Here is an 18,291-nt window from a genome sequence, read left to right as displayed (position 1 = left end):
TTCCTTAAACTGGGATTTTGGTGTATGGTGCAAATGGAAAACCAAGTTTAGCCCAGAATGCTTGGCCATCTTGATTAATTACACATGGCAGCTTGGATGAAGTTAAGGTGGTGTCACAATTTTCAGCGGGAAGGAAACTGACCCCCTTCCTGGTGTAGGTAGCTGCAGCCTGTTTATGTGCGTGTCCTGTTTCTGTCATCCTTTGTTAGTCTCCAGTGGTGCTCGTGGCCCAAACGTGGGAAGATCGCACCTTGGGATTTCAGCCCCTCTTGGTATTTAACAGATCACGCATTTACCAGGAAACTGGAATATCTATTGAGCAAGTGAGCAAAAGCCAGACAGCATGGTCTCTTCTGTGAAGCCAAGTGCCGCAGACATTCAGGGGTCTGAAAGAAGCCAGTCAGTGGGTGTGGAGGGTGAAGCCCGCTCACCGTCAGCTATAGAACAGGCAAGAAAGGAGATTCCCATGCTGGGCACCGACCACACACTCTGGATGGTTTGTTTTACTCTTTTAATTAGGTTTGCAATGATTGTATCGTCTTATTAAGCTGCACTTTTGAGTCTTACCCTTGGACTTGGCACAGAGTCTAAGACGCTGAAGCCAGTAGGTGCAGCATGGTTCATGGTCAGTATCAGACTCGGGACAGGCAGCCAGAGGGTGTTCCTACGGACAGGAACGTTAGCTTCTGAGCTCTGGATGCCCTGTGCTGGCTCGGCTGAGGGTGAGGGTGGGGGCGACGCATGAGGAGGCCAGTGAGGTGGCTTCCACAGGGACCAGTCCTCATAGAACCCGACCCGAGAAAGGCTCTGTCAGTCTTCAAAACCTAAATGCCCCCCAAACACTGTGATGACGACAAAGGCAACAAAGAACTTGACCTTCAGCTGTGGGCAGGGCTAAGACAGCTTGCACTGTGTGTGTGCAGTAAATGCAGAAGCAGTTAGGCAGTTCTGGCAAACGCTTTACCTCCAATCCATTTCAGACATTTTCTGCTTTTTCAATCCATGCCTCAGCTAAGTGGTTGCTGAAGTTATTGGGGGGCAGGGGGCGGGATGCAGGATGTGAGAAGCTGCCTTCACTTTTTAAGGCAAAGAAGTGAATTCCAAAATAATAATGACAGTAATAGCTTTTCACCATTTACTTACCATCTAGCTCCTGTAGAACAGCCCTTCTTTCTGCCTGTGTGTTGCGGGGGTCGGGGGAGTCCCACCTTCAGCCCATCCCCCACAGTGCCTTGTCCCCAGGCCGTCACCTGCTGTGGCGCAGGGGGTGGGCATCCTCCCTGCTTTCTATACCTTCCTGTCAACTGGAAAGTGGACAGTGGCATAGAAATCATTCCAAACCACAAAATGTGGTTTAATGGCACCTAAGCGCATAAAACAGTAATCCTCGCTAGTAATCACAGAAATGCAAATGGAGACCAATGAGAGATTACTTTCATTTCTCTAGAGCAGAAACAAATGAGCCCTGATGTTCAGATGTGGGCACAGAGCAGCAGGACCAGCTCTCCTCCAAGCTGCGGGCAGATCGCGCAGCAGGGAGGACCTGACCTCCTGACCTGCTGATGCCTTCTCTCAGCATTGATTCTCCAGAGCCTGAGACACGATCAGTGATGGCAAATAGCACTTCTCCGAAGTGCTTTAGGACTAAGCGACACAGATATCCAAGTCTTCCTGGTGGCTTAGTGGTAAAAAAATCCACCTGCCAATGCAGGAGGCGTGGGTTTGATCCCTGGTCCAGGAAGATTCCCAGGAGAGGGAAACGGCAACCCACACTAGTATTCCTGCTTGGGAAGTCCCATGGACAGAGGAGCCTGGTGGGCTACAGTCCTTAGGGTCGCAAAAGAGTCAAACACGACTTAGCAATTGAACAACAAGAGCAAGGATGTCCAACAGCAGGGAGATGGTTAAATAAAGCATGACTCATGAGAGACTATTCTCCCACTGAAACTGTGCACCTGAGGAACCTGTCATTATGCTGGAAGAAGTAGAACGTGGTGGCTGACGGGCTTTATGGTCACCTTCATTGGGTTTGAACTCTTGTCCTACCACTTACAAGCTGTGTGACTTGAGAGAGTCGTTGAACCTCTCTGCGCCTATTTCCTCCTACCTTAGAGGGGTGCTGGTGGAGCTTAGTGAGGATCTGGAGGGCTGGCACCGCTGTGTGAGCATCAGCTGTTGTTGGTGACACGGTTGTTGGGAAACATTCATGTAAAGCCAGATCCCAGTAGAATGACACTAAGGCTGTTTGAAAAGCCCATGTCGTCACACAAACATTAGAAGCTGTAAATCACAGTGACTACCTCTGGGTAGAAGGACTGCCAGTGACGTTTGATTTCTATTCTTTCCTGTATTTTTCCAAATTTTCAGCAATAAATCACATATTACTTTTATTTTTATTTATTTACTTATTTTTAATGGAAGGATAATTGCTTTATGTGTTGATAGGTGGCAGAAAACGACAGAATGCGTAGTTCTTCTATAATGTGAAAAGCAAGCAGCACTGTTAGCTGCTTGAAACCTTTTCCAGTTTCAAGAAAAGTTGAACCCTTTCTGGATTAGCCCGTGGCCAATCGAGCTCATGGAGCATCCTAGGCTTCTCTCTGCCCAGTGGGTTTTCTGGGTTACAGTCCTAGTCTCTGCTCCTGTGGTCAGTAGCTTAACATTTCTGCAGAGTATGCCAGGGTCCTTCAGGCTGTTTCTTCGGCTCCATTAGAAGGGTGATTTTCAACTCAGGGTGTGTGTTAGAGTCATTCAAGGAGGTACCAGGCTCCTGGCTAGACAGATTAAATCCTCCATCTGGGGTGGGAGGGACCTGGGCTCACAAGGAAATCTCGATGCACAGCCAGGCGGCATGTGGCATCCTGGGGTCAGCTATCCTCGGGTGCTGCTGGTGCTGCCCTTCCTCGCCTGGCAGAGAGCTCTGCCCACGAGCAAGACCCCGCTTCCTCTGTCAGTCTCAAAAGTCAGTCCGAACGGTGTTTCCCCCATCGCCCTGAAGAAAAGATGCCCCTGACAGCTTGCTTAAAATAGACGTGTTAGTCCCTCAGTCGTGTCCAACTTTCTGCAACCCCATAAACTGTAACCCACCAGGCTGTACTGTCCTTGGGATTCTCCAGGCAAGAATGCTGGAGTGGGTTGCCATTTCCTCCTCTTGGGGACCTTCCCGACCCAGGGATCAAAACCAGGTCTCCCGCGTGGCAGGCGGATTCTTTACCATCTGAGCCACCAGGGAAACACCCAGACCCTAACCCAGACCTATTGACTTGGAACTTTGGGGGCAGGGACTTGGTAATGTGTATAGTTAATGAGCCCCCTGGGTGGCTCCCACCATCACAGAGGCGTGGGAACTCTGCTCTGCTAGAGCCAAGGGGCCGTCCCAGTCACACGCTGGGAAAAGCTGGGGGCCCACCGAGCACTCCACCTGCCCCTGAGACCCTGACAGGTCGGAGCTGGGATACTGCCTGGGCGTCGGGATTGGCGGGGTCCCCGGATTGCTGTGTAGTCATGGTTGATGCCTCCCGGCCTTGATGGTCCTCAGGGGTCGCCGGGATCAGCAGTAGCCACAGCACCCGGGACCTGTTAGAAGTGCCCTTTACAGAGTCCCCCCAGGCCTCAGAGCCAAAATCAGGGGTGGGATTCCTACACCTGCTGGAAGCAGGTGCCTGGACTTGCTCCCAGAAAACAAGGTCTTCTGGTCTGAGCTGGGGGTGGACCCCAGAGGCCCAGGATCACACTTGCGAAACCCATGTCTCTTGGGCATTTCAGGCGCCACTCAGGTCCAAGTCTAGGCCTAATGCTCTTGTGGGCAGCATGTCGCTGCCACTCTTAAGTCTGCGATGGCAAAACATGTGGCTGCCTTCCAGCTGTAATTTCTGGGCCACGGTTTCTTTCAAATGAATGAGTCCTGTGGTTGGAACTGTATCTTTCAAAGGTTCTGACCTGAGTTTGACTTGGCACGCTGCTCCTGTGGGCTTCCTTCAGGTGTAACCTGTGGCCCTCTATCTCGCAGGTTCTACCATCAGCCGGTGCTCGCGTGGTCCTCGCAGCCCCTGACCGGCCGCAGCCACGCCTACTGGAGGAGAAGAGAGCAGGAGGCCCGGGAGGACCCAGGGGGCCGAGGCCCAGTCCCCAGCCTGCCCGCGCACCCGAGGGAGGGTCCCTGGGAAGTTGGAGGAAGGTCTGAGCACGTGATTAAGAAGACTGTTTGGGAAGACGAGCTGGGAATGGCGGGTCCCGCCAGATGGCAGGACGTCAGCGTTGGAAGCTGGAACCAGCCCCCGAGACTAGGAAGGCAGATGTCGGACGGTGTTGGCGAGAAGTTGTTTCAGGACCTGTACCCGTTCATGCTTGGGGAGCACGGGCTGACCTCCCAGAGCAAAGGGAAGTCCCAATCACTGCCTCGAGTCCTTTCCCCCGAGAGCCTGAGTTGCGTGGAGGTCCCCATCCCTTTGAGCGATGGCCATTTACCAGGTGTCCCTAAAGTGCCACTTCAGCCTCCAAATTGTGCTTCCAATTTGGAACCCACCAGGAACCCCAAGAAGGCTGGCACCTCGGCCCCCTTGCCCCAGCCCAGGTTTGGGAGACCCCTCAAGCCCCCATCTTACGGCTCTCAGCCACACTCCAGGGCCGGAGCAGAAAATGGCAGCTACACAGACAGCAGGCAGCCAGACCCAGCTGCCCACTCAGCCAGGACGAACAGTGCCAGGCAGGACCTCTACGGGCCTGACCCTGGCCTGGAGCCCCCAGTGTACGTGCCCCCACCCTCGTACAAGTCGCCACCGCAGCCAGCCGCACACCCCTGCCCCGAGGAGGCGGTGCCCAGGCATGAGGGCGGAGGCCGCCGTGTACCGCAGCATCTGATGGAGAAGCCCGCTGCTGGCGGACAGCTTCTTTCTGGCTCCCGGGGAGCTGGGAGTGAGTGGGGGGCCAGCCCATGCTCTTCTGTGGGCGTCCCCCCACAGCCCCACCCCACCACGGCTTACGACAGCTCCATCCTGATAATTCCCTTCGATGACCCACGGATACGACACATTAAACTACCGCGACCCCGTGGATTCTGGGAAGATGTGAAACTGGATGGTGCGGTCCCTGCCCCTGACCCAAGAGGCCTGCAGCAGGAGGGGGCCGTGTGGCGCCCATCAGGGAAGGAGAGGGGTCCCGCCCCTGCTGACCCCAGCCCCCCATGGCTGTGGGGCCAGCCCCCCAGGAATGGAGAAGACGGCAGCTCTCCTGACCAAAGAGACCCCTGCATTGTCACACAGAGGAAGCAGCCCGACGTGAGCAGCAGCCCACGCGAATATCCAGAAAGCCTGGTGTCCTCCCCGAGCCCCCAGGGCGAGAGTTCCTGCGAGACGCAGACCCAGCTCAGAAAGTTCGAGACAGGGCTGCAGCCCAAGAGAAGCTCAAAGAAAAAAACGAGCGAGACGATCTTTTGTTTGGTTTCCATCCCGGTGAAATCGGAGTGCCAGCTGCCAGGTACGGACACAAACAACAATGACCTGAAGCAGAGCGCGGCGTTGCAAGAACAGAGTGTGCTCAGCTTGTCCTCCACCGACCTGGAGCTCCAGGCACTCACAGGCATCATGGCCACGAGGACAGAGCTGCCAAGACCAGACCCGGGGGGCCCGGGACGGGGCCGGCAAGCAGACGACCTCAGATTCCCCAACCCCACGAAGCACCGTGCGCTCGCGTGGCCCGGCCCGTGGCCTGGGCACCACTTCCGAGACCAGCAAACACAGACCAGCTTCGCTCATGAACCTCAGAGTCTGCAGCCCCTCCCAGGGGAGAGGCCAGGGGGCTCCCCCAACCCCGTGCTGCCTCCAAGGTGTTTGGACCCCGCACCCTTCGAGGTTCAGATGCACATGGCGTTGGCGTCCAGTGACCCGAACCAGAGGCCCGGGGCTCATTCCCCAAAAAGTCAAGGGTCCCTCAGCCCATCCAGCAACAGCGCCTTCTCTGGGTCTTCCTGGCCCCGGAACCAGGGCCCCACGCCGAGGGCCAGCCTGGGTCAGCAGGGCTCTGATGGCCCTGGGCGCCGAGCCAGCCCCGTGTCCAGGGCCGAGGTGATCAAGGGGGAGACCACGGGCCCCTGCAACAGTAGACAGCTGTTCGGGCAGTTCCTCCTGAAGCCCGTGAGCCGCCGCCCCTGGGACTTGATCAGCCAGTTAGAAAGTTTCAACAAGGAGCTTCAGGAGGAGGAAGGAAGCAGTGGCAGCAGCGGTGGTGGTAGTGGCAGCGAGGACAGTGACACAGAGCTGCCCTGGGGGAGCTGTGCCCGCCCAGCACCCCAGCGGCCAGGCCTCCTGAAGGACATAGCGCCTGAGGACCCCAGGACCAGGCCAGGCAGAGTTAAGAGCAAGTCCGAGAGCTGGAGCGAGGAGGGGAGGCCTCGGTCCCCCAGACCCTGGCAGGCAGAAGGCAGAGGTTCTGTGTGGTTGTCGCCCCCCGGGAGCTGGATTGCCGAAGACGGGGACCGAGAGGTTGAGGACAGGGTGGCCCAGCTGGCAGTCAGCCCAAGGCCTGTGAAACGAGCAATATCTTCTGGGTTGAATGATGCAAAACCCGAGCCCCCACCCGATCCAGCGACACGGAAGGAGCCCCCGCCCAGCCAGGAGCTCCCTGGCAGTCTCGGAGCTGTGGAGCTGAGTGGAGCCGGCCCTCCGAAGGCGGGCGGTGGGGAGCAAGGGAGCACGAGGGCACCCCTCTCTCTTGCCGGCAAATCCCGAGGCCTGTCTGCACCAGACTTGAGGTCTGTGGGGCTGACGCTGGTGCAGGAGCACAGTACCAGCCAGCTAGCGGGGTCTCCGGGTGATGCCGATGCAATGGAAATCCCCCCAAATGAGTCCCTCGAAGCCAGGGCCGCCAGGATCCTGGGCATCGAGGTGGCTGTGGAGTCCCTGCTGCCAGGCACCCAGAGGGCAGGGCAGAGCCGGCACCCCGAGCCAGAGGGAAGTGCCCTCAGGCCTGAGTCCCCCAGACAGGAAGCAGTGGCCAGCTTGGCCCAGCCCAATGAGTCCACCACACCTGCCGACGCCTTCTATGGCAGGAGGAAGTGCGGCTGGACCAAGAGCCCTCTGTTCGTAGGCGAGAGGGACAGCACCCGGCAGGCTCCCCGGGCCTCTGAGCCCATGGGTGTGGACGGGGCCGTCCCCAGCAAAGCCCCCGAACCTCCGCCCAGCCCCCCGGAGTCCCAGCCTTTCCTTCCCAAGGACATGGAGACAAAGCCACCCTTCAGGTCCACCTTGTTCCACTTTATAGAAAGGACCCCAAACTTGGCATTCTCAGAAAGGAAGCTCCGAAGCACTTCCAGAGTGATTGAAAGTTTACAGGAGAAGCTGGTTTCCCCGCCCAGGAAGGCGGACCCCGACCGCCTGATGAGGATGAAGGAGGTGAGCTCTGTGTCTCGGATGAGGCTCCTGACGTCCCGGGGTGTGGACTCCGAGGAGGAGCCCAAGGCCGAGAGGGGCCCCGGGGCGTGGCTGGGAGGCCTGGTGGCTCCCAGCACCGGGCATGAGCTCTCCGACCCCCAAGGTGCTCTGTCGCTGGAAGTAGACGGGCATCCAGCAGCACGAAGGGAGAACGGCGGCCGGGACTTCTGGTGCCCAGGTGAGGAGTCAGGCAGCGGGCCGGGTGTTGAGGTTGCGTTTGACGTCCTGAGAGCATCAAAATGCCCAGTGGGTAGATGATGAAACCTGCAGGTTCACAAAAGATCAGATCGACTCTGAATTATGGTGCCCAAAGCGTCGTCATTCTACCCAAGAATTATCCAGAGGCTTCTCTTAATAGTAAGACCTTGCAGTGTATTTTAAATGATCCAGTCTTCATAGATATTATCTATGTAAGTGACTAGATAAAATTGCCTATATAAACACCCTTGGGGCCCCTAACTCTGAAGAGGTACGTCAGTAAGCTATGCCAGCCAGGGTGTAGGCACCTTGATTGGTCTCCTAGGAGACTAGGGCGTTTGTATTCTGTTCTCTCCCCAGATAATAGACATTCCCCCAGATAACTCTCGGACTTCCCAGGTGGCTCTAGTGGTAAAGAACCCGCCTGCAAATGCAGGAGACATGAGAGGTGTGAGTTTGATCCTTGAGTCTGGAAGATCCTCTGGAGGAGGACATGATAACCCACACCAGTATTCTTGCCTAGAGAATCCCATAGACGGAGGAGCTTGGAGGTTACAGTCCATGGGGTTGCAAAGAGTCAGACACGACTGAAGCGAATGAAGCAAGAAGCGAATAACCTGCATTGCTTGGTTAGCCTAATGAGAAAAGAAGTACCCAAGTGATTCAATAAACTTCCTGCCCTGGGATTCTTACCGAATCCTTTGTCCTCGGTTGTTATCTCTTTTCGCCACCACACCATTCATGAAAGACTTCAGAGCTTTAGACAGAATTAGCAGTTTGCACTTTCTCAGCACCAGCCCACGCGCCCCTCGAAGCTCATGGGCCCACCCTGTTTCTTCCAGCCCCTCAGCTCTGATCACTCGGCCCAGGGGAGCCGGTTCTGGCAACAGCCTCCTGCAGACCCGAAGCCCGGCATATTCTCATCTTCATGGGTCTCTCCAGTCTTCTTCACTGTATAGGCCACGGGACCGGTTCTCACAGCAGGGACATGGTGCCCCCACATACCAGTTCACTCTCCCAGCTCTGACAAGAGCAGGCAAGAGAGCCTTGGGAATTTCTGGTCCAGGCCTGGGGGTTATCAATGATATTACCAGTTATATTCCCTAGACATGGTTCAAGGAGGGGTGGCATCCATCTTGAACTACCGACTGGAAGGGGCCTTTTTGCCGGGAGGGGCAAGGGTGCCCCGTCCTCAGTGGTCTGGCTCTGCCTCCACCCCAGCCCATCCTGGCAGCCAGGCCCTTCCATCTGCCTAGCTGCCCCGACTGGGCGGTCCTCCCCACCCCTGCCGCTCTGCTTCCTGTTTGGAAATCGGGTTTAAAAGGAGATGGAAAAGATCACTTGTTTCAGCTGGAAGAACCCTGAAATTTTTGTTCAATTAAAAAAAAAAAATCTCCTTTGCATTTTTTGTTTTCTCCAAAATGCGGAGAGATCCTTAATGCTCCCACCCTCTCACAGAATCCAGGATCGACAGAAGCCGTCTGTCAGGGCCCTCCTGGGTCATCTGAGTGACCACGTTGGTCTTTGCTGCGGGAAAGAACAGCGGGGGTGTGGGGCCTCGGCCGCTACGTGGAAAGAGCTCCGTGACCCATCTGTGAGCCGTCGTGAAGCTGCAGCAGGAGACCTCCCCCGACCCCCACCAAATGGGGTTCAAAAGCCATCATAGGCTTTTTCTTTTAATCGAAGGATAATTAGTTTACAGAATTGTGTTGTTTTCTGTCAGATTATCAACGTGAATCAGCTGTAGATGTACGAATGTCCCCTATGCCGTAGGCTTTTAAAGTGAGTTTCTTATCTGTAAAGTAAATCAGGCTGAAAGTGTTAGTCCTCCTGAGAATTACAAGAATTTTAAAGGGAGATGCATCCTGTTAAAAGAAAAACATCAGTTTGTAAAGATTTCCATGCCTCCATCAATGGCCACATATTTTGGGGAATGTGTTATAAAATTTCTAGTTCCATTCAGCTTTCCCTCAATTCTCAGCCTGAGCATCCGGCATGTGAATGGGGTCAGATGGGTATCTGAAATCCCCCAGATAATGTCAGTTTCCATTTTAACCAGCCATTCAGACACCCTCACCTGTGACTTTATTATCTGTTTTGTAGCTGTAGTTTCCAACCATTAGAAATTTTTAATTACTTTTTTGCCACTCCGTTTGGTGCATTTGCTATTTAATACACAATAAGATGACCAAAAATCTCAAGGCAGAGAGCTCCTTGAGGTGATGGCTTCCTGAAGTGGCCACATAGTGAGACCCATGAGGGCAATTCCTCATGTGTGCAGCTACTCAGGTACCCCCTTCAGCCTTCCACATGCTGGTCACCAGGTCTCACTGCAAAGCCAGTCCTTCTGAGAGGCCTTAATCGAGGTAGGAAAGCCTTGTTGCTCATAAGCTTTTGGACTCTTTCCTTTTGATGTATTTTTATCATTTTAAACGCAAAAGTCATCATCTCCATCCTCGCCCGATCCCTGCCTTTCCTCTCACCTCAGGGTATGGGACCCGCATCACTGCCCCAGACTCACAGCCCACTTAGATTCAAATTTTGTTCTGGAATTTTCAAGCACTATCGTACCTCATATATCTGTAAACCACCGCCCCTGCCCCCCCCCGCCACACACATCCTTCTAGGATGTTATTATCTGTGTTATGTACCCATCATATCATAAAGACTTGCCTTCAGCTTAAAGACGGTCGTTTCAGCTAACATTGTTTTAGTGTTTTTCGGTCGAGGGGAGCTCTGGCTAAGAAATCAGCAGCTCAAAACTAATTCAGGTCACAGCATTCCCATCTCTGCTGGATGGATTATGTCAGAAGCCTAATCCGGGTGCATCGGTGTCTGAGCCTGCTGGTCTGGTCTCGTCCACCTCTGCTGGCCGCTCTCCTGGTACACATTCAGGAGGAGTGGGGACAACCTGTCCTCTTTGGGCTTGGGGTGGGGATAACCGGGGCAAGCTTGAGAGGAGCCACGTGATGCCATTAGACGGCTGGGCGTCAGCACATCCTCACAGGCGGTAGCCTTCGAGTGTGTTCATACGTGAAATACCCACCAGGGTGGGCCTTAGTGATCTGTCTTCCCCCGACACAATGCCCATAGGAACCAGGAGGGGCATGACTTCCCTGTTCTCCGGCACCTCTGCCGGCAGTGTGGTGGCCCCTGGTCACATGTGGCTCCTGAGTGCTTGAAACATGGCTCGTCCCAATTGAGATGGGCTGTAAATGTTTGATACACATGCCAGAGTTCAAAGACATCACCAAAAAAAAAAAAAATCTAAAATGTCCCAATAATTTTTATTGATTACCTGTTGAAATGATAACATTTTGGATATATTTGGTGACATAAAATGCACCACTGAAACTATTTTCACCTGCTTCCTTTTGTTTGCCCTAACATGGCTACTAAAAACTTTAACATACTGCGGCTCACGTTGTGTTTTTATTGAACCTCGACCCTCCATGGTCTAAAGGAGTCCTTGGTCGTACTGATTTCTCTCTGTGGTTCTGTCTCTGGGCCCTCAGCTTCAGCAGTGGGGGTCGGGCTGCAGGCATGTCCTGTAGGTCGGTCTCCACGTACCTGCCCTCAGGTGGGCTGCTGAGGGCCGGGCTCTGTGTCCCTGGAGGCTCAGCCTCTCGAGGCCTCTCCCTGCTGCCAGCACGCCCTTTTATCCATTCGTGACCACCCACTTCCATCTCATCTTCGCTCATGGGGGTCCCCCAGAATCAGCACTGAATGAGGCCAACTGAGCACAGAGAGGGGCTCAGCCGCTAAGACCCGTGTTGTCACCGTGGGTGTTAAGTGTAGACCTGCAGAAGGCAGCTTGTTCATGGGATCTGCCTGCTTCCAACGAGACGAACACTTGGTGCTGTAAGCGTTTGAGGAGCAGCAGACCCCTTCACTTTTCACTTTCATGCATTGGAGAAGGAAGTGGCAACCCAATCCAGTGTTCTTGCCTGGAGAATCTCAGGGATAGGGGAGCCTGGTGGGCTGCCGTCTATGGGGCCGCACAGAGTCAGACACAACTGAAGCAACTTAGCAGCAGCAGCAGCAGACCCCTTCCTAAAAGCAGAGCCTGCCCCAAGTGCAGCAAACACTGTCTTAGTTGTCGCAGTTGTGGCGTCTCATCATAAGTACATCCTAAGGAATCAAGAAGGTGTGTGGTGTGTCAGTTGTTCAGTCGTATCCGACTCTGCGACCCAATGGGCTGTAGCCCACCAGGCTCCTCTGTCCAGGGGATTCTCAGGCCAGAATACTGGAGTGGGTTGCCATGCCCTCCTCCAGGGGATCTTCCCAACCCAGGAATCTAAGGCAGGTCTTCTGCATTGCAGGCGGATTCTTTACCAGCTGAGCTACCAGGGAAGCCCAAAGTCACTCAGTCGTGTCCGACTCTTTGTGACCCCATGGATGGTAACCCTCCAGGCTCCTCTGTCCAGGGGATTCTCCAGGCAAGAATACTGGAGTGGGTTGCCATTTCCTCCTCCATTGTCAAGGTGTGCAGAGGACACAGCAAGATATCTTGCTGCCAGAGAAGTGGGACTCTGCGTGGCCTTCAGAATGCACTGTCGTCCAGATGGGTTGAGGAAGAGATGGCTCTGATAGTTTTAACACCTGTTGAATTGTACCATCCTGCTAGACTTCTTATGTATTTGCTCTTAAGAACTTAGGAGCCCTTTGAGCTGCCATGGGAGGAGATTCTGACCGTGGGAGGTACACATGTGAGCCTCAGGTTTGCGTGGACCCCAGAGATCTGTGATGCCCGAGGGGCCCAGCCACAGCCCAAGTGATAATCTAGGACCATTGTTCTGTTGTATGGTGTCCCTTTTTGGAAACCAGGGCCGCTTGGGCCCCGTGTGTGTAGCTGTAGAGTGGATCAGCATGGCAACTCAGACTCACACGCACTGCTGTGTGTGGAAGGCTGGCCGGCGAGCCTGCAGCCTGGGGCCTGCGTGCTGGCTGTGGGGTCAGAGACAGGAGGCCTGCCATCACCAGGCCCAGTTCTCAGGGTTTCAGGCCCCCCCGGGACATCACTGGTCCCACAGCAAGCTTTCCTTAGAGTTGCAACGTACATGCACACAATATCCTGCTTAGCATCAGCTGAAAGCGTCGCTACTGCTTTACAAGAGTTGCAGTTAAAGTGAATTATGTTCCCTGTGAACAACAGGAAGGGACGGTCAAAATACTAAGCTGCCCCCATTTCCCATCTGTGATTAGGCATGGGTCATACCCGTTCCTTCAAAACAGCCTTTAGATGATAGCCGTTTACTCCTTGGTGAAATATAAGGTCGGTGAGATGTCTGAAAATTAACATCTCAACACCTGTGGGCCCGGCTCCCTACACATTTATTTCTGGCCTGAGGATTAAATAGAAAGCAGACCAGTGGAATATGCTACTCATTTTCTTTTGTTTCCTTTTTCTGCAGATTCCTATGACCCAAGCAGGGTGGAGAGGGTGTGATGGCACGCCGCTGGAGTGTGGGGCTGCGTCTTTTGCTGATGGGTGACCCCCCCCAAGCTGGCCTCAGCCCCGCCACCTGGGAGGAACCTCACTGGGCCATCCTTCCCCATGGCCAGGACACACATCGACTCCACAGAGTCACTCTGTGGAAATAAAGCAGTAGTCTGTTGAAAGCATCTGTTTTTATAGCACGAAGGGTTAATACCTATATTTAGAAAAGAGTCACAAGGACCCTCCTTAATGATGGATTTAGCCCAGCTGATAGACCGTTTGGTGTTAATCTGGCTATATGTGAAAACTCAAATGTGGGTGGTTTAATGAATGATTTTGAAAGGACCAAGAATGTCATAAATCCCCCTTCGCATCCCTGTGGCCTGCTGCCCACACTCACTTTCGGGAGTTTGGGGGACGTAGGCCATTGCTAGTGTTTCAGCACTTTGAGTTTCCGGGAAATGTGAACACGTATGTATGATCCATTTCTCATCAATTTGGCCTTCTGCTGCTGAAGTCACTTTACCTATTAAGTAACTTGCCATCAGCAAATGAAAGCGGTAGCTTGTAAGTTTCCAAAAGATGAAACCTTGTACCATGATGGACAAGAGTATTATTTATCGGCAATGAGATGCTCTGATCTTTTGCAAACATGCCATTGTCTGCTTTGCACTCAGTATTATCTATTTTTATTTCCTGTATGGATGTCTAGAAGTTCTTTATATGAGAAATAATTGCTAGTAAAATAGACCATTTTAACAAAGTAACTATATTTCTTTTTACCAAAAAATTGCTATTTTTCTATGATGTAAACAGTTGTTAGGTGGCAGATTTTTAAGGAAGTTTATTGTATTTAAGAGTCTGTATCCCTTTGTGTGAGAGGAACCCAGAGAGGGTTCGCATTTGCTTTAAAGCATAAACCCCTCACCCATTCACAACTCTTGCTACTCTTAGTTTATCTTAGAAAGAGATGTCAATAGAGACATTTTTCAGGGTTAATAAAATTAACTTTTCACAAAGATTTTTTTTTTTTTTACAAATGCAGCTATAAGGTTATATTTGAAAATAACCCTCTTAAAACCAGCCAACAACATCCTTACAACAAATTTTTGCTGCCATATTCACTAGAATTACCAAAAAAACCCCATAGTTTCATCTTTGTTCATCTGCGGGGATGTGCCCTGAGACCAGATCCCCCTCCCCTCACCCCCATTGTCCCTTTAAAGAAATGTGTATTTTTATCTAGAATGATCTTTAATTAGCGTCTGCCTATTTTCCAAAAGTGCTAGAGACATTATATGTACGCCATTACAGAAGTATTATGAGGCCTATGTATTCTGCTGTTTACTATTGCATTAATCTGCACAAAGTTTATGCATTTTTTAAAAAATGTGTTTGTCACTTCTTTCTAAGTCAGGCTTTCTCATGAGCTAACACTTCCTCAGTGGTTTCTGTCTCCTCCCTCCCTCCCTCCTTTTCATCTTTTTTTCCTTCTCTTTCTCTTTCTTTTTCAGAAACCACCTTATCAATTTCTAAGCATTTTGAATTCCTAAGATGTGAACTGCTGAGTGGTCTGCCATTTGGCCCTAAAACAGCTCTGGGCTCTCATGGCCTGCTTTTATCTGTCCCATATGATTGTATTTCATCAGAACTCCATGCATTTGGACAGTAATAAACAACACGGAGTCTAAGCAGTTCTGAGAAGTCTTTTCAAACCCACCTTGCAGCCTTGCTCCTTCCCTGTTTCTCATGGTCACTCCTTTCCAGATTTTGGTTCGTGTGAAATTAGAGGCTTTGCTTCTCACAGCCCATGGGGATGACGGGCCGGGCCTATGCTGGGAAAATCACCGGAGTCGTCTGGTACCGCTGGGAGCAGCCACCTGGGGGGTCCTTGTGAGGGGGTGTACATCCCTCTTAGGTGCAGATGAGAGAGGGTATATGTATATGCACACACGCATGCATCATGTGTGTACATAAACATGCGTATAGACACACGCATGTGTCATGTATGTACACTTACAGACATATATACTTGTGTGTGTCGTGTATGTATATACATATTACCGGGTCTGACTTTCCCGTTACAGTCTTTAATCCCATCTAAAACATCTTTTAATCAAAAGAGTTCAATCAGAGCTTATTCCTCAAGAGAAAGAGAAGGATCCTAAAGGGAAGAAATCACAAACCAGAATATGACACCCTGTTTTCTTCTAAATCCTTGTATCATATCACTCTGAAACCATTCTAAAAATTTAGGGGAAATTATCAGTATTTATCCCTTTAACCTTAATTTCTAGATTCTAGCGTGTACATAAGTTTTGGGGAGGAGAGGTAACTGAAAATGTGACTTTTAAACTTGCATTTTCTAAGGTAAATAACGGTTTCTGATCCTATAAAATAGCTTGTCCAGAGGTTTTGAACTTTTGCTAATTATTCTTTTATTATTTCTATTTCTCATACATGCACAGCTCTCTCTTATCATTTGTGGCTGGAAAGGAAGTATTCATATTGTGTATTTGTCATTATTTTTCTCATTCATATGATTTACTGTTGGTGTTTAATAATTGGGGGCTTATAAGATTAAAAGTTCTAATTTTGACTGTTTGGACTTTAAAAATGTGAGGAATCACAGTTGAAATGTATTTGTATCTCTTGATTTGCAAAAGGGGTAAAATATTGGTAATATAGCTCTAATTACCTTTCTTTGAAGAAAATTCCTGGACCATTGAAAACCAAACATCTTTATTATTGTTTTGAACCTTCAGTTTCTGCAAACTACAGAAAACTCCCTCTGAAGGGTGCACCGTCCCTGACTGCGTCTTTAGAATCCTTTTCCGTGTTTGTACATAACTATTTGGGTCCCTTTTTTTTTAACATCCCTTAAAAATGTATGCACCGTGAGATCCTGATTTCCTCCGGAGAGTTGTAGGTTGAGGTTTGATTCCTGTGGAAATTCTAAGTAGACCCTTGTCTGTTTCACATGATGGTTTGTGAAGGGCTGTCTGCTGTTCACAGAAGTCCAAGTGTCTAAACCCAAATGACCCTGTTGAGCTTAAACTCAAATGACTGGTTTTTGCAACAGCAAAATGACTTTCTCTGATAGCACCTTGGTTATGGGTTTCTGGGGAAAAGATAAATTTGATTCTCAGTTGACACAACTACTTCCCAGCCCTGAGCAGAAAGGGCTGATGAAAGATAAGGTGAACCCGGCATCTCATCTGTAACCTTCCAAGATTACACTTGTGCGTCTTTTGTCTTGTTTAAAATGACTAAATGGTACACAGTTAAATGTCAGGTTAGCGTCCCCCGTAAACGGGCCAGCACTGCAGAATGCCTTTAAATATCTGGGCTCAGAGACCTGGATGCAGTACCATCACTCTTTAGGTGGTCACTGTTCTGCCAGATCCACCTGGCAGAGATGGAGTGAAGGGTGCAAGTGCATTTCTTAAGCCAAAGCTGTTACAGGCCTGGGGGACTTCTGCATTTTCTTTCTGTTTTGTTTTGAACTCCTGATTCTGCACATCTGTTTGTGGGAGGAGGGTTGCTACTCAGGACAGGATTTAAGAGACTGATTCCAAGTGACCTTTAAGAGTCTGCCTGGTGGGAGGTCCTTTTCCAGGAGTGTGGGTTTGTCCTCTCAGGGACCCCTCAAGCCAAGAAGGAGGAGATGATAAAATAACATGAAAGATAGAATGGTCCCCAGCCTGCACGTCTTTGTTTTTTGTTTTTTGTTTTTTTTTTAAAAAGGTGGGGAGGAGTGGTAAAGACTGCAATTCAGCCTCTGGGAAACGTTGATGGGGTCTAACTCACAGCCCCCCAGAACAGTCTCAGGTTCATGGGCAGCAGGGGGAGGGACAGGGCGCCTGTGGAGTTGTGTGTTAGTTGCTCAGTCGTGTCCAACTCTGTGACCCCAGGGACTGTAGCCCGCCAGGCTCCTCTGTCCGTGGGATTTACCAGGCAAGAGTACTGGCGTGGGCTGCTGTTTCCTTCTCCAGGGGATCCTCCCGACCTGGGGACTGAGCTCATGTCTCTCGTGTCTCCTGCTTGGCAAGCAATTTCTTTACCACCACGCTACCTGGTGGTTTCCAAGTTGTATTAAAAAAAAGGTCCTTTTTACCTCTTTCCTATCAGCTTTTGCAGACTTGCCCTCATCCTCTCCTGGCTCCATATGTGTGGAGCCCAAAGCTCAAGAGTTCCAGGGCCCTCTCCCTAGTCTGAAATTTCAGATCATGTCAAGATGCAGGCCTTAAAATGAAGAGCTATTCCCTGCCAGTTGGTAATTCAATGCACATATTAGAATATAACTGGAAAAGAAGTCCCTTGACCAAATTAATCCTGTAGGATGAAGCGCTTGGGCCAGGAATTGGCTTTAAGCTCTGCCTAAACTCTCTGTGACTGTGGCCACCTCTGCTACCCACTTGGAAACGTTTCATAAGTGGGGGAAAGGGATTGAACTAAATTAGCTGGTTTCTTCCAACTCTAAGATGAAATAACTGTTGTTTGGTGAAATTGAAAGTCCATAGGGTCTTTCGCCCTGACAGAACAGTCCAAGAGTAAAATAATTTGAAAACTGCGGCTGTACATGATGGAAGACCGGGTCATTCCTGGGGTAGGGAATCTTGCCATGACTTAATCTTTCACCGGGGTGGTCCATGTCCCTCTTCCCCCTTCCAATAACTTATCATGCTTTTGTTCCCCACCCCCGCCCCCCGCCATAGTACAGACCAGCCAAGAGACTGACAACATTGAATTCTCCCAAACATTTTTCTTAGGTTAGAACAGGGTACCGGGGTGTTTATGAGCCTGGCAGTCAGTCCAAGGCATTAATCTGCAGTGTCCGTATAGACTGTTTTTCTCACAATTTAAATGCACTCAGGTTCGGAGAGTTTGTCTCTTCCCAGCTAAGCTGGCCTTTCTGCTTCTACCGCGAGCATAAATCTCCCCCAAGATAGTCAGCTTGTACTTCACAGCCTGGAAACGCTGTCGATCACCCCATTGCTCAGCACTGGGGACAACAGCCCCGTGGGAAGCATCGTTCCTCCAGGCCCAGTCGGTGTCTGGTCTGGACTCAGTGGGAGAACCCAGCTCTTGAGGTAGAGGTTTGTGCCTGATCACATCGAGGCTCTATTTGCTGTCTCGTCTCACGGCTACTTCTGTCCTGTGCTCCCTGCTTTACTACCTGTGGCTGTTTTTATCTTGCTTAACCCCACTGGCATTTCAGAGGTC

The 18,291-nt window shown here is 51.2% G+C and overlaps 1 protein-coding gene across 2 annotated transcripts in view; it reads left to right on the top strand.

Annotated features, from left to right (window-relative positions):
• The window catches only part of JCAD (junctional cadherin 5 associated), a 38,537-nt gene extending 22,920 nt beyond the window's left edge, over nt 1-15,617 (top strand). The window contains exons 3-4 of one of the 2 annotated variants that reach the window (XM_068986998.1): nt 4,010-7,605; nt 13,040-15,617. In XM_068986998.1, the coding sequence (XP_068843099.1) occupies nt 4,010-7,605; nt 13,040-13,074 (3,631 nt within the window). In that variant the 3' untranslated portion in view covers nt 13,075-15,617. Of the gene's footprint in view, nt 1-4,009; nt 7,759-13,039 lie in introns of those variants that run through there. The other variant, XM_068986997.1, reaches the window with a different exon arrangement.
• Nucleotides 15,618-18,291: the final 2,674 nt, after the last annotated feature.

Source organism: Capricornis sumatraensis, chromosome 15, assembly GCF_032405125.1.
Source record: "Capricornis sumatraensis isolate serow.1 chromosome 15, serow.2, whole genome shotgun sequence".
Classification (NCBI taxonomy): Eukaryota; Metazoa; Chordata; class Mammalia; order Artiodactyla; family Bovidae; genus Capricornis; species Capricornis sumatraensis.
This window is presented reverse-complemented; position numbering and strand designations above follow the sequence as displayed.